This window comes from Nyctibius grandis, chromosome 2 (genome assembly GCF_013368605.1).
Source record: "Nyctibius grandis isolate bNycGra1 chromosome 2, bNycGra1.pri, whole genome shotgun sequence".
Taxonomy (NCBI): domain Eukaryota; kingdom Metazoa; phylum Chordata; class Aves; order Nyctibiiformes; family Nyctibiidae; genus Nyctibius; species Nyctibius grandis.
The window spans coordinates 91,984,421-91,998,772 of NC_090659.1; the positions used below are offsets into that span (position 1 = coordinate 91,984,421).

Sequence of the window (14,352 nt, forward strand, 5' to 3'; positions counted from 1 at the left end):
TTGACTTTTTGACTTAATTCCAAATAGATGCAAACCTAAATGTTTAAATGACAGATAAAGGACATTTTACTCCAGCAAAACCAGTCTTTGTGTGTAATTAGTTACTAAATTGATGGTAATAGAAGCAAAATTATTCTTTTCTCTTTGATCACATCAAAGGAGCCAACAGTCTAAAGTCCATGATACTTTCTTCTAATGTTTTTATGCAGGAGAGTTGGGAGCTTACACTTTAATATTTATCTATTACCCTCACCAGGGCAAAGAAGGATTTTACAGTCTTAACAGGGCACATGTTCTTGTCTGAGTCTTCTATAAAGCTTTAAATTTTTTTTCTTCCTTCCGTGAAACATCTGTCTTCCAAGAGACTTTGTAATTTAAAGCAAGACAATATCAGTTTCCATGAAAATATTTTTCCTGATTCAGTGAAATTTGTTTTATGGATCCACAATTTAATCTATCAAATTTGGCTTTAGATTTCTGTGTAGAACCACTGGCAATTCCATTCCACATCACTCACGAGAGATGGTAAGAGCAGTAACTGCAAGATTCATAAACTGATGAGGCTTCCCAGGGTTCACACATTTAGGAGCAACACAAATTCTTGACTCTGTTACATTAATTTGGAGGATATAAAAGTTTCTAAGAAAGTCACCCAGTATATGTTTAATTTCTATACAGATCTCTTATTGGCCTGCAACTGCACTCGGTTCATAGATTTTCATCTTTCTAGCAGAATCACGAATGAACAGTCAAGGTGAAAGGAGTAAAACCTTAAAGCTTATCAGTCAAGGTAACACTGTTATGTTTTATAACGTGTAGCTGGTGTCCTGGGCACACAACAGTGAGACAACCATCCCTGAGGGATAAGCAAAACTCAGGATTTCTCTGCTGAAACTTATGCTTGTAGGAAGGGAGTGACTGGGAAATCCTGGCAGACGAAAGTTCTTCCTTCAACACAGAAAAGCAGCAAGGTGCTTCATAAGTGCAGCCCTAGAGAGAGGCTGTGCAGAGCCTATCCCAGATTACCCATTTCAGAAAGAGTCCTATAACCCCACAATTAAAGTGATGAGAGAATTGGTCAACTCCCAACCAACTCCTAATATTAGAAAGTATGTAAGAGGAAGCAGCCAACTTTTTTAATAACTTATAAGCAAACATTTTTCGTAAATGCTTTCCTTATTAAATCTAATCACAGCTTTCTTCCAGTTAAAATTTTCAGGTTTATGGTCCCAAAATGATTTAGAAGACTCATAAAACTTATTTTATATGACAATTTTAAGAAAATAAAACCTCTCAATGAGGTGTTGTAAGAAAGGTTAAGAAAAAGGATTTACAACCTCCACAAGCAATCAAAACCTTAAGGTCAGGCTGACCCTTCCCATGTGGATCAGTGGTAGAGCAAGTAAATCCAGATGTCAGAAAGGATATTTAAGGAAAAGCACTCTCTTTTTTCTGTCTTCTGTCTCCTTTCATAATCTTGAAGTATAAGACATAAAATGGGAGACTTTAAAATTACTCCTGGTAATAGCTCATTGTCTCTAAGGCAAATATTCCCTGCTTGAATGTCACTGAATATATGTAGTGTTAGATTAGCAGAACTCCTTATACTACTTCATCAAGACAGTAAAAAAACCAAAAACAAAACAAAAAAAACCCCAAAACATAAAAAGAAACTGACAAACCCCAAAAAAAACTCCACCACCCCAACCAAACAACCAACAACCAACACCAACACAGATTTAATAGCATTTTTAGTTCTTTTATGTTCCTGTTTGTTGGCAGAAGGGGTGAGGTATTCTTCTATAACAAACACCTATATCAGTTACATTGCATAACAAACTGTACTACACTACACTGTGGTGTATTTCCCCCTTATTTACCACACAAGCTGTTGAAAGTAACATTTCTGGAATATCTTTGTGATTTTGGCACTTAAATACCATTCAAAAAAACGTTTTTTGAAAAATGGCAACTAGATTCATAAATCAACACACTTCTGAAATTCAGTCTAATGATTTTAGTAAAGATCTTAATTATACTAATTTTGAAGCTCTTCTTACAGTTTTCCCCACTCCAGCAGTTTTTTCTCTGGCTACATCTTAATTATAGCCACCAACAAGAATATTTTATAGGTAAGGATGTACACCACTACCCCAGAACAGATAATATTCAGTTGCAATACCCATTCAGTATTGGCATTACTATACATACATGCATATTACTTGTTTCATAGCTAATTATATGAAGTGACAGTCGATATTGGCAAGTTCAAGAACTCATAATGTCATCGTCAGCCATTTTCCTACAGATTCACTACCTCACTAGAAACTCAGAGCCTCAGGATATGCAGCTGACAAGAGCACACTCATTTTCAGAGAGAGCTGTTGAAGTGGAATGAGAGAGTCTGCAACCCAAATTCCAAGGGCTAATGAGGTACCATCTGTCAGATCCATTTCTGAAAGGGCAGAGAACGTCCACCTTCATCTGACACTGAATCGCATCCACATGTTTCATGAAGAAAACAGTAAAATTATTTCTTTCCCTTACAAAGTAGTCAACTAAAATTCATGCTCTGAATGTTCAATTGCTCTAGATCTATAATCCAGGTACATAAGCACCATTAAAAGTATGATATTTAGAAATACTTTCCTGTTAGCACGCTTAATGGTATTGAATGTAGCCAGCTAGGAAAACTGCAGAAACAGTCAGGGCTATCGAAGATGAAGTGCACATTCTAGAATATTTTCTAATAAAATACACCTATGCCATAAGTTACTGACTGCATTTCTTCCCACAAAATATCTAAAAGCTTAGTAGTGAACTGTTTGGGTGTTTTTTAACTTGCTCTTATTTTGTTTTGCAATCCAAAAGCGTGTACTAACAATATTGTAATCCTTGTTTAAATGCCCTATAAAGTTTATCAAGATATTATATAGACTGGGTTCTTCACAAGGCAAAATGTCACCCAGGAAATAGAAATTTCTGAATTTTCTATATTCCAGAATTATTTTTTTAGAACTTCATAGGACTACTCATCATTTTCTACTTCAATCTCTCTCTAGAACCCTGTAATCGTAAACAGTACTTTACAGAGCCTATAGAAGTTTGTCTTGACTAGACAAAAAAGGCACGTGTTTTTTTCATAGAAATGCATCAACTAGCATGTTGTAACTAATACATTCTACATCCCCATCATCACCCCAAACATTGTGCTTATACAATGTTCTCCTCAGCTATCTAAATTTATGTTAAAGTACTATTCTGTCTGACTACACCTCACTGGAGACCAATTTTTCAAAAAGACACACACTCTGAATGACAGAAATACTGTAGCATTTTGTGAAATAATTGGGATTTGCAAAAATGATAGTGTATTTTATTTAGAAGGAAAGGGGGGCCTGCTCCAAGCAGAGAAGATGGCAGGGAAGTTAACACAATGCTGAAAGTAGCAGGTCACAAAAGTGGTATTTCGCAAAGAAGTGATGGAAGTCTAGGTGAGGTAGTATAAAATAAAACAGCAATAGAAAAGTGATGAGATAGAGCTACCCAAGTATCAGGAACACAAGGACAAGACATTGGAAGACAAAAAACTGGGGAGAAAGTGAGAGAGAAAGTGTTACAGAGACTGTTGTTAAAAGGCAAAATATCACAGATGTACATTTTTATTAGCATTATTTAAAAAGCTGACTATGGGAAGAGACAAGGCGACGAAGCTAGAAAGTTGAAGAGAGAGAGGTAAAGATTAGGAATGAAGCTGAAAAAGGATGCAGTACAATTGAAACTAATTCTTCTAGACATAGACTTCAGTCTTTACTTCAATTCATTGACTTAAAGTTCATGTCATAAAAAGCTGGCAGATAATTTGATATTATTTCAGCTTTTGAATTATTTTCAATTGGTTTCTTGTCTTGAAGTCCATTTTTTAGCTTGCATATGAAAAAAATTATAATTTTCTAATCCAAACATGTTTATGTGTGAGAAAGAAATACATGTACTTAGCAGGAGTGCCAAAGGAAAAAACAAAAAGCCTTTACTATATAGAATGTTTTTTGTCTAATGAGTGATATATTCAAACAAGCACCTTTGAACTTTTTCCCTCACATAGTACCTTATGCTTAGGGAAACCTTGCCAGAAATGACAGCAAAATATTACCCTCTTCTTGAGCATAGCTTAACATCAGGTTGTTCTGACTTCTACTTCCTCTTATGGTAAGCAATGTGATTGCATTAGATTCTTGTACCCCCTCCTCAACCTGTCAGCTTATTGTCTCTGCCTATAAAATGGATACAGTCCTGTGGTCTGTGTGCCACCTACCATAATAGGGTCTGTGTTCCAACAATAAGAACAAATTAAACTTCAGAAACATGAGGCTTAAAACATGGGAAATCAGACTATAAAACACGCAGTATAGAAATGTAACACATTCTTACCTATGCAGCTGTAAATACTCTCTGGGCCTGTTTAAAAGGTGAAGGAATCTGTCAACAATCTTGTTTTTCCCAACACCCTGCAGTAAATGAATACAGTATTAAGACATAATACAGATCTGCACATTTAAGAGTTATAAACAAAGAAAGGATAACTTTCCAAAATTGTTAAAATACTCTCCATATTCCTTTATAGGCAAATATAATTTCAATTCACATCAAAGAATTCTGAACACAATTTAATGATATATATATTTTACATATATATATATATTTGCAAAATATTTACCTGTCTTTCTAGAAATAATTGGAAACAGGATTGTGTCTCTAGAGTTATGTCACACATGCCTATGCATCCTTTTAAATAACCCATTTTTTTCCAGCCCTTTTATTTCACAAAGGTGTTGCGAGTCTGTGAATGCTAGGAAGCTAGCTTGCACTAAATATGAAAAGATAATTCTCAGTGGTCATAGGAAACATCCTGTAACTGTCACCTGGAATTAGAGCATTGCCTTGGTAGTATTTGCTAATCCCATTCCACTGGAGTTAGCAAAAAAGTCCCAGACGGAATCAGAATTCGACTGGAGATCAAACTGATCTACAACTCTCGATTGCAGGATGCCTGCATCAGTAAGCTGTGCAGAACGATGACAGTAGATTTATGGAGTGAATCAGGTGTTGCTAACACCCCAGTGTGTCTGTCCTGTACTAGTGGTTCAGCAGCTGGTACTTCAGCCCAGGCCCAGACTGGTCCCATGGAACGAACAAGCAGAGGAATGAATTAGGTGGGCTGCTGGAGAACATCCTCCACTTCAGTCTCATCCTAAGAGAATCCAGGTCATATGTCCCTTGACAGGTATCAAACTGCAGTAAGGAGATTCCCTTCAAAAGTACATTTCTGATCAGGTCTAAAATACTAATGTAGATGCAGACCAAGATTACAGTTCAGATGCAGAAATTCTTGTCCTTCCTGCAAGGACATGGCTGAAGCTCAGAGTGACAGTGAGATTACAAAGAGTTGCAAAGGAAAAAGAATTAGTAGAAAAAGTTCAATTGTAACCCAGCAAAAGTTGTTTGACAAGACACCATCCCTCTGCTGAGATTCTCACTCTGACTGCATGAATGCATCTAGTAGTCTACAACACTGTAACGTAAAGCGGATAAATATAACCCACAAAAAGATTAAAGAGATTAGATTAAACCAACTTGAGACTCGCTACTCTGTTTCACTTGGCATTGAAGCAGAATAGGAGCATTCAGAGCTGCGAGTTATGACATTTATGACTGTAAGTTCTAGCTGAAAGAGGGTGATGCAAGAGGTTCAGAGAGCACTCGGGCACGCTGGCTCTGCACTGCCCTGCCGTACAGGGCTTGAGAGGAGAAGATGGGGAGAACTTCATGCAGGTGTTGCTTGTGTGGCACCAGGGCCATGCTTGCTGCTTTTACAGGTGTGTTGGAACTAGATGGTCTTTAAAGTCCCTTCCAACCCAAACCATTCTATGATTCATTCTATAACTGTCAGCTACAGAATTGCAAACTGTTTAAGCTTCTCAAAATGGACTACGGTCTCTCATCTGACTACATTTATGAGAATGGAGAATCATGCACAGATGTGTAGCAGTTTAAATCACGGAAGGAGAGTTCTCACAACAAGAGCAGAGGAAAAAATACCACAGAGCTGACAAAAACAGAGCTACCTAGATTCTGCTGTGAACTTGACTCCAACACAGGAAAGCCAACTCAAGTTAGTGCTCTGCCACACGCCTCCTAGTGAACATTCTTCCATCTCATTCTTCAGAAGAATCTACAGCTTTACACATAGGTGTAGTAAGAAGCTGCAACACACAATGTCTATCACCAGTCATTTCTGAAAACTGTCACTGGAAACACAGTTCTCCACTGCTTTGAAAAAAGAGATGAAATTGTGCTAACAGATTCTTCCAGGAACTCAAAAGAACGTACCCATTTGGGGGGAAATATGCAACTTCAGGAACTGCATCAGAAACATCAAAAGTAACCAGAAACAGGGTAAGAATCCTCTAGTAGTGCACACAGACAGTTCTATACCCATATGTTTCCTACTACTTGCAGTCAGATACTTGAAATCATAAATGGGTGAATAAACAGGAATACTCCTAATGTCAAGCACTAAACATCCATGCTGAAATCAGCTTCCTTTACTTTTCCTAGGAGAGCTAAAGATGACTGGGCAGATGTCAGCATGTAGATTTCTGTACCAATCCCAAGGGAACTGCATATCCTTTTCTCTGCAGAGTGGGACTTCAGCCAGCTGTGGCAAGTACAAAGATGAAGAAATAGATCAACAAATTGAATCAATGGAAAACATACTTAATATCAAAGAAAATGGTTACTGTAATTAAAAAAAAAATTGGCTTTCATGTGCATTAACTGAAAGCACGTGTGCTTTTTATGGGTAGGATAGATTCTTAAAATTATGCCTAAAAAGAGTATTTTCCCAACTACAAAATAACACCACTATATTTTTTTCTCCCTCTCACGTTCCCCTAGAAAGAGGACCAAATAGCTGGTTTTGTGTATTTCTATCTATGCTGTTATCACCAAGGGTATTATGAGGAGGGCACCTCACTTTTGTGAGAATGCTCAGAGGATGCAAGCATGGTGGACAACCACTGTGGGGGAAGGGAGAGAGCACAGTCACCGAAGTAACACCGCGAAGACAATGGGAGCTGTGCCATGACCACATCTCGCCCTTCCTTCATTTGTATTTGTGCGTGTTGCCAGACTCCCCGCACACCTCCTTTTACATCATTTTAAGTGTACCTCAATTTCAGAACGTGATACATTTTTTAAAAGGTGCATGCAGTATTCAAAAGGCATTCCCACCAGATTTTAGCTATTATAAACACGTTAACGTTGCCCAACTTCTAGACTGAACTACTTCTGAGAGTACATTATGTGCCTTCATAGAGGCTGTGGTGTACCACATAAAATCCTCCGTTGGCAACAGTAGCTGTAGCAAAGTTCAAGTCAAAGCTCTTTGATTTCATCCCTCCACATTCCTACTTCATGACAAGTTACCACTTCTCTTTGTCTCAGTTACTCCGCTGAGAAGGCATGATATAATAGAAAGGAAGGAAGAGACCAAAGCTATTCAGAAGGGTCTTTAGCACCATTTAAAAAACTGCAAAAAAGAGCTTGGATGAGTTCCTTCCTTAAGTACTATTCATCAATGTAAGGCCAAGAAAAAGTAGGCTTATTCCGAATTCACCTGACCTTCATGGGATAAAGAATATGCCTGGTAGTCTTCGTCAGTTGAAAAAGAAATGTGGAAAATGCTAACCCATTTTGGAAAAAAAAAACCCCTTGGAAATAAGTTACTGGCACCCAGAAATAAGAAATTACAAAAACGGCAAGAAAGTCACTGTCCTTTCCCCTGAACCCAGTGCCTAGGATCAAACTGGATCTTCTGGACACCCACACAGCTAGCAGTTAACTATTTAAGCAGAAAGAATGAGAACTACATTTCGTATGAACATACTAAATAAAAGACTGAGTTGAACTTGGACTGAGTCAGAACATTATCTCATGTAATTCGCAACTACTGCAGTCCAAGGTAACAGCCAGAGGACAAACCAGTTCGCCATTAACACTTGCTGTATGTTATTTATATATACACTATTTCAGTTACTTAATTTAACAGAAATATAAACATATGCTAATTAGAGAGAAAAGAACATCTGTGTTGGTGTTCCAGATGAACTGAATAAAAATATTTCAGAAAGCAAATATTAGACAATTTTTATTCCATCAGACATATGGGACAACTGAAATAGAAAAATGGGAAGTAAATATCTGCACTAATGAATAACAAAAAGGAAATTATGCAATTAGAAGGCAAAATAATCCTGTAGTTAAAAATTCTCCTAACTGACATTGTAAACACTTGTTACTAAGGATAAAATGACTTAATCTTCTAGCAGTAACTGCAGTTTCAAACACAAACAAGGTTGTTACAGGTCCCAGGAGGCATTTTGCAATTCAGGAGGCAGCTATTACATTAGTGGGACAAATTTCTCCCTTGCACAGCCCAACTAAAGTCAATAAAGTTATAGTCCAAAAGAACAGGATGCAAGTTTTTGAAATTAATAGTTTGCCTCTTAGAAAAAAAACACTATTGGGAAAAAAGATCTAAACCATGCTGCCTCATTCTTATTTTCTTTTAAATGATTTGCAGGTCATACTGAAGCAGTTAAAGAGGTTGCCATGTTGTGCTCTTCAGTACTGCCCTTCAGCTGAGACACTGCAATCCCACCTTTTCCATTTCAGCACACAGCCATCCTGCATAGCAAAGTGCCTGATTCATTACAAAAGAATGAAAGAAATTTTGAAACTGGTGAAAAAAGCAGTTTATCACATTTTCACCTTAGGAAATTTTATTTTATAATTAATTTAAAAATTGTATTATTTAGGAATGAAAGATAATCTTGACTTTTCGTTAAATTTTAGTACACAGAACCCTCATGTCAGAGTTCTCAGCTGGTGACTTCATAGAAAGAGTTATATTGATAGTGCCATTATCACAGAAACTTATGGATGAACAATGAAAATGAAGACAATTAAAACACTTCTGCTAATGTATGGTTTCTAACACTGGATCTGGCACTGAACCACCTTCCATGCTCACAGCTTGCATGTTTCTGCCAACAAAAACATTTGCAAGAATGCATGAATTTTCATTGAGGCTGCTATTTTTACATCAGAGGATGTATTTCTGATTTTTTTTAAAAAAAATGTTCTGTTATCACCAGAGCAACAAGCAGCACCTATACAGAACTGTCTCCATGTGTTATTAAGCTCATCACTCCCTGCTTGGAACAAATGTGAATAATGCAGTGTAGTAATTGCAGGAGGTGTGTCGCCAGCAGACACTGGATGTTGCTACCAGTGGACCACTGCAATAGACTTTATCACTGCTACCTCGCTTGGATGTTAATAACACAGGAAAATAGTTTTCCAAAAGTAGTGGTGATTTAAGTCTTGCCCCAGCTGTAATCAATATATTTATCAATCACAACAGTGAATGCTCTGTGGTTTATTCTTCAAGAATAAAATAAATTCCTAGTGGGACCCCAAGAGTTCACTTTAGTTGATAACTCTTTTAAAGAAAGGCAGCAGAAAGGATTTAATTACACTCTTCCATGAGGGAAATAAATTACCAAATGTGCCAAAAGACCATTACACTAATGTATTTGTGATAGTCTACTTACTGTGGGCTCACATCAACATTTTTACTAGGTGCTGCCAGAAATTTTGTCATAATCTTCTTTCAAATTATTTACAAAAATATTTAGCACCTTTATAGAATTCTTCATTCTTATTCTACTTCATATTTCTTTCTGATTTTTCCGTTATCTATACACTAATTAGACTGCAAGCTATTCAGGAACAGGCTTGTTTTACCACCTTGCAAAGTGCTTTCCTTGTACATGGGGAAGTAGAGGGGGAGCAATTTTTACAATCTGAATTTCCACACCATCAAATGAAGAAGGACAAAATTTAAATGCTTTCTGTATTCAGCAGTAATTTAATCAGTAACTGAATGGCATTTCTGATCTGCTCCATGATCTTGCCAGGCACAGAGGTGAGACTGACCGGCCTGTAGTTCCCTGGGTCTTCCTTTTTCCCCTTCTTGAAGATGGGGGTTATGTTTCCCCTTTTCCAGTCACTGGAAACTTCACCAGACTGCCACGACTTCTCAAAAATGATGGATAGCAGCTTAGCAACTTCATCTGCCAGTTCCCTCAGGACCCGTGGATGCACCTCATCAGGTCCCATGGACTTGTGCACCTTCAGGTTCCTTAGATGGTCTCGAACCTGATCTCCTGCAGTGGGCGGTTCTTCATCCTCCCAGTCCTGCCTTTACCTTCTGTGACTTGGGCCTTGCAGCTTGAGCACTTGCCAGTGAAGACCGAGGCAAAAAAGTCATTGAATACCTCAGCCTTCTTCATATCCGAGGTAACCAGGTCTCCCATTTCCTTCCGGAGAGGGCCCACATTTTCCCTAGTCTTCCTTTTATCACTCACATACCTACAGAAGCTTTTCTTGTTGTCCTTGACATCCCTGGCCAGATTTAATTCTATCAGGGCTTTAGCTTTCCTAATCTGGTCCCTGGATGCTCGGACAAGCCTATAATAGATGATCTAAGTGTAGAAGGCCAAGCACTGTGTGCCAAAGCTGACAGGGTACAGTCAAGCAGAGGGGCACACGCTGACTAAAATGCACCTAAGAATATTGGCTGTACGTATTGAAACTTGGATCAAAATAAAACATATCTATTATTTAAAATTATGGAATGGATAAGGGCTAGTGAAGCATTAATGAAGACATGGCCAGGGATCACATACCGTTCTCAAGGCATAGCAGAACTCCTGGACCTGGTACAAGCTGCATCTGTCCTGCTACAAAGAATTGCAATTATGCTGTTCTAGATAACTTATGATAGATCATGGTAGAAGTATATTTTAAAGATACGTATATACTATATTAATATTTATAATATTTGTAGTTATGCCATATTTATACAGTGAATGAAAACAGAGTAACTTTAGAAGCCAAAAGGAACACTACTTGTTATTAAATACTTCCTGTACTCTAACTGTGCCCTAAATTCAGAAATGTTCAGGATTCATTGCTACCACAAACCTCTTTAATTTACAAGATCAGCTATCTGAACAGCTCATACTATTAATTCTAGCAACAGAATAATGCCAAATAAAATACTTCAATTTTGTTTAACATGTGGTTAGGTGTTTTAGAACTTCAGGGCTATAAAATAATTCAGAAGTGACAAGACTGTGAGCCCTCTCTCTCTCTCTCCAGAAAGCCACAAGTCCCTTATAACTATGAATATTTTGTTTGGTATCTTCAAAGTCAGCTGATGTTTGCCAAGACTTCACCTATGACCAATAAAGGTGAAAGTACCCAACACCTCTCTCTACACAACTTCCAAATGCAACGATTTGGCAAATGTTATATCTAAAATTTAAAATTGTGAGGAAAAAAAAAGTGTTTCAGCCACTGCTATTTTTCAGGTTTTTACACATAAACAAATTCTGTTTAGCATAGTTTCTCTCCTATTTGCCCAATATAGGAAATTCAAGGAGAGAGTAGAAGATACCAAGTAGTGGCCAATTCACAAACTGCACAATGTCCGTCAGGAAAACTTTCACAAAAACACAGTCTAAAAATTTTGCTTGGTAATAAGAATAAATACTCCAGTCTGTCTCATGAAACTTGGGAGCAGCAGGAAGAGCTATATGTAATGACTAACTAAATGGTCACTGCAGAGTCTGGAATAAGTAACCTTTACTAAACAGGACTCTTCCTGTTGTTTGCCTGTTGCTTTGACAGTAATAAATAGCTGCTTACACCTAGCCAAGGAAGAAGCTGCTTTATAGCTGCTTTGAGAAACTATAGATGCTCATGATAGTCTCATTCACACTCAGACTACAGGCTCATTCAGGAAGCAATATCAGAAGCCATATTTAAAGTATTGGCACTTTCTTTAACTGGAAGCTATTTCATAGCTGAAAATTCATATCTATCCACTGCCTTTCTCAAGGACTCAAAGAAATCTGTTTGCTTACACATGAAATGGAAGCACATTACAGTTAGCATCTAAAATAAATCAACAACCAATGTAAACAAATATTTAGACAAAGCCATATTTCATATAATATATTTATGCTGTGAAATCCTAAGCCACATAAGCTCCAGGGAATACAAATGAATGAAGTGGGTTATAAAGTAGTTTATAACACTTCTAAAGACATCTGTTGGTATCTAACACTTGGCTTCAAAATCTCCTCAATTTCATTAAGAAAGCTAGTCTCTAACATCCCCTAAGATGATTTAATTCTAACTTAATGAATTTCAAATACTAATCGTCAAAGTTCATATCTTGAAAACAATCTTGGTAAAAGGACTCTTACCAGGCAGCTCTTAACTAAAAAGAATACACAAAAGAGACTACGTTTACAGACTTTGAAATAGAGAGGTCTTGAAATAACAGGAATTTTGTGTGTGTACATGTGTTACGAAAATGAAAAGAGGCAAAAGAGGAAAACCACATTTAACCAAGCAAAACCAAATCCAGTCTGTAAAAGAAAGACTACAGGTCAAGCCTTGCACATTGAATTACAGTTGAACGGAGATACTCACTTATATAGTCATCATTTTGATGGACCAAATTATGTTCTAAGGTATATGCCAACTCATTTAAATATCTAGGAAATGACACAAGCATTCAAAGGGATGTTAGTCATATATTTCGAAATACCCAGGTTCAGAGTACTTGAATTATCAGTTATTTACAATGAATTTCCATGATTCACTCATTTACCAACAAGAAGTACAACAGAAAGGAACTCAAACAGCACTTCATATCTCCACACAAAAACATGATCTATTTCTTCCAAATGCAAAACACAGGTATACACTGGTATATGTATCAAGCAATCATAAAACCGTACCTTCTTATTACAGACTGAACTGTTAAAGTAACCGAACAGCAAAAAATCCTATTTTTTAATCATTTGCTTTATAAAAAGAGGATGAAAACTCTAACATCTTCAATGGGAAGGTATTTCCACATAAAGCATGAAAACATATTGATGTAATATGGTTGCTTTTAAAGTACTTGAACAGAATTCATCACATGCTGCAGAAATTTACATTAATATATTTAAGGAATTAGCCAAGCAATTTCTAAATGGTTAGTGATCATCCCTGAGAAGTCAAGGATGATTGGTGTGGTCCTAAAAGACTGCAGAATGGCAAATACAGTGCTCAAACTTAAAAACAGTATTTAAAAAAGAAAAGGCCAGTTGGCCTTTTCTTAGTCACACATAAAAACAGTGGAACAAATTAGTAAAGAGCAAACCTGGAAGTACTCAGAAGTATGTTAGCAATTAAAAAACAAAACCTGTAACTATTACTGATTTGCCAAAGAGAAAACACAGCACATCAGTTGATTTTCCAACTTAATGGTACAACTAAGTTGATGTCTAGAATCAAAGCAGTATGTTCCAATACTTCAACCCAGTTAAACCTTTTAACCCTGTCTTCAATTAGAGTTTCATAAGCTTGGAGAAAATGTGGCACACATTAAACTATTAAAGATGAGTATACCACTGCTTGGAAAATACTTCATACCCTAAAAATCATACTTGCATAGTCTTCAAAATTTTTTGCCAAATTGGTAGAACATATGAAGCATGTGCCAGGGCCCTGAGTGTACCACTGGGCTCTGCAAGCTCTTCCCTATCACCTAGGGTTTTATTTGCCTGTGCTAAAGGTCAGCTCTGACATGGTGTTGCTGCCTCACTGGGGTCCTCTTTGCCCTCCATGGCTTGGGAGGTGCATTTACATTCAGGCCCTTTCCTTGGATCCTTCCCAACCTACACTGTGGCGATGCTGTGCCTGGCCCTGAACCTTGCTGATGCCAGCCTGGACCTGCTGACTTAACTCCCCAGCTTGACCTCAGACCGGTCTCATCACCACGGACCTGTCTGACAGCCACTGGGCACTTGGCTGACCATGGCTGCTGTCCCCAGACCTGCTCTTCTTGCTTGGACACTATGGGACTGCAAACCTTGTAATTAAGGACACTGTCCCAGCCTCCATTCCCCTGTGGAGCAGCCCACTCTTACTACTGACTGACAGCAGGTCCTGCAGGCAATCTGTGCTATATAACATTTTCAATATCAACTCGAAAGCTTGCATAGAGAGCACTGCTTATGAAACAGAATGAACAGATCTTATTTCATTTACGAAATAGATTAATTTCTATTTATGAATAGATGAAACCTGTTGGGATAAACTGGCATCATTCAGCAAAAGTCTATAGAGGTTTTAAGTACATCATCGTAAATTCAAGCTGTT

At 37.5% G+C, this 14,352-nt stretch overlaps 1 protein-coding gene across 5 annotated transcripts in view; it reads right to left on the reverse strand.

The window, feature by feature from the left end:
- The window catches only part of VWA8 (von Willebrand factor A domain containing 8), a 225,603-nt gene that overhangs the window by 109,596 nt on the left and 101,655 nt on the right, over window positions 1–14,352 (reverse strand). For all 5 annotated transcript variants that reach the window (XM_068418061.1, XM_068418042.1, XM_068418050.1 and 2 more), the window contains one exon: window positions 4,432–4,508. In XM_068418061.1, the coding sequence (XP_068274162.1) occupies window positions 4,432–4,508 (77 nt within the window). The remainder of the gene's footprint in view (window positions 1–4,431; window positions 4,509–14,352) is intronic.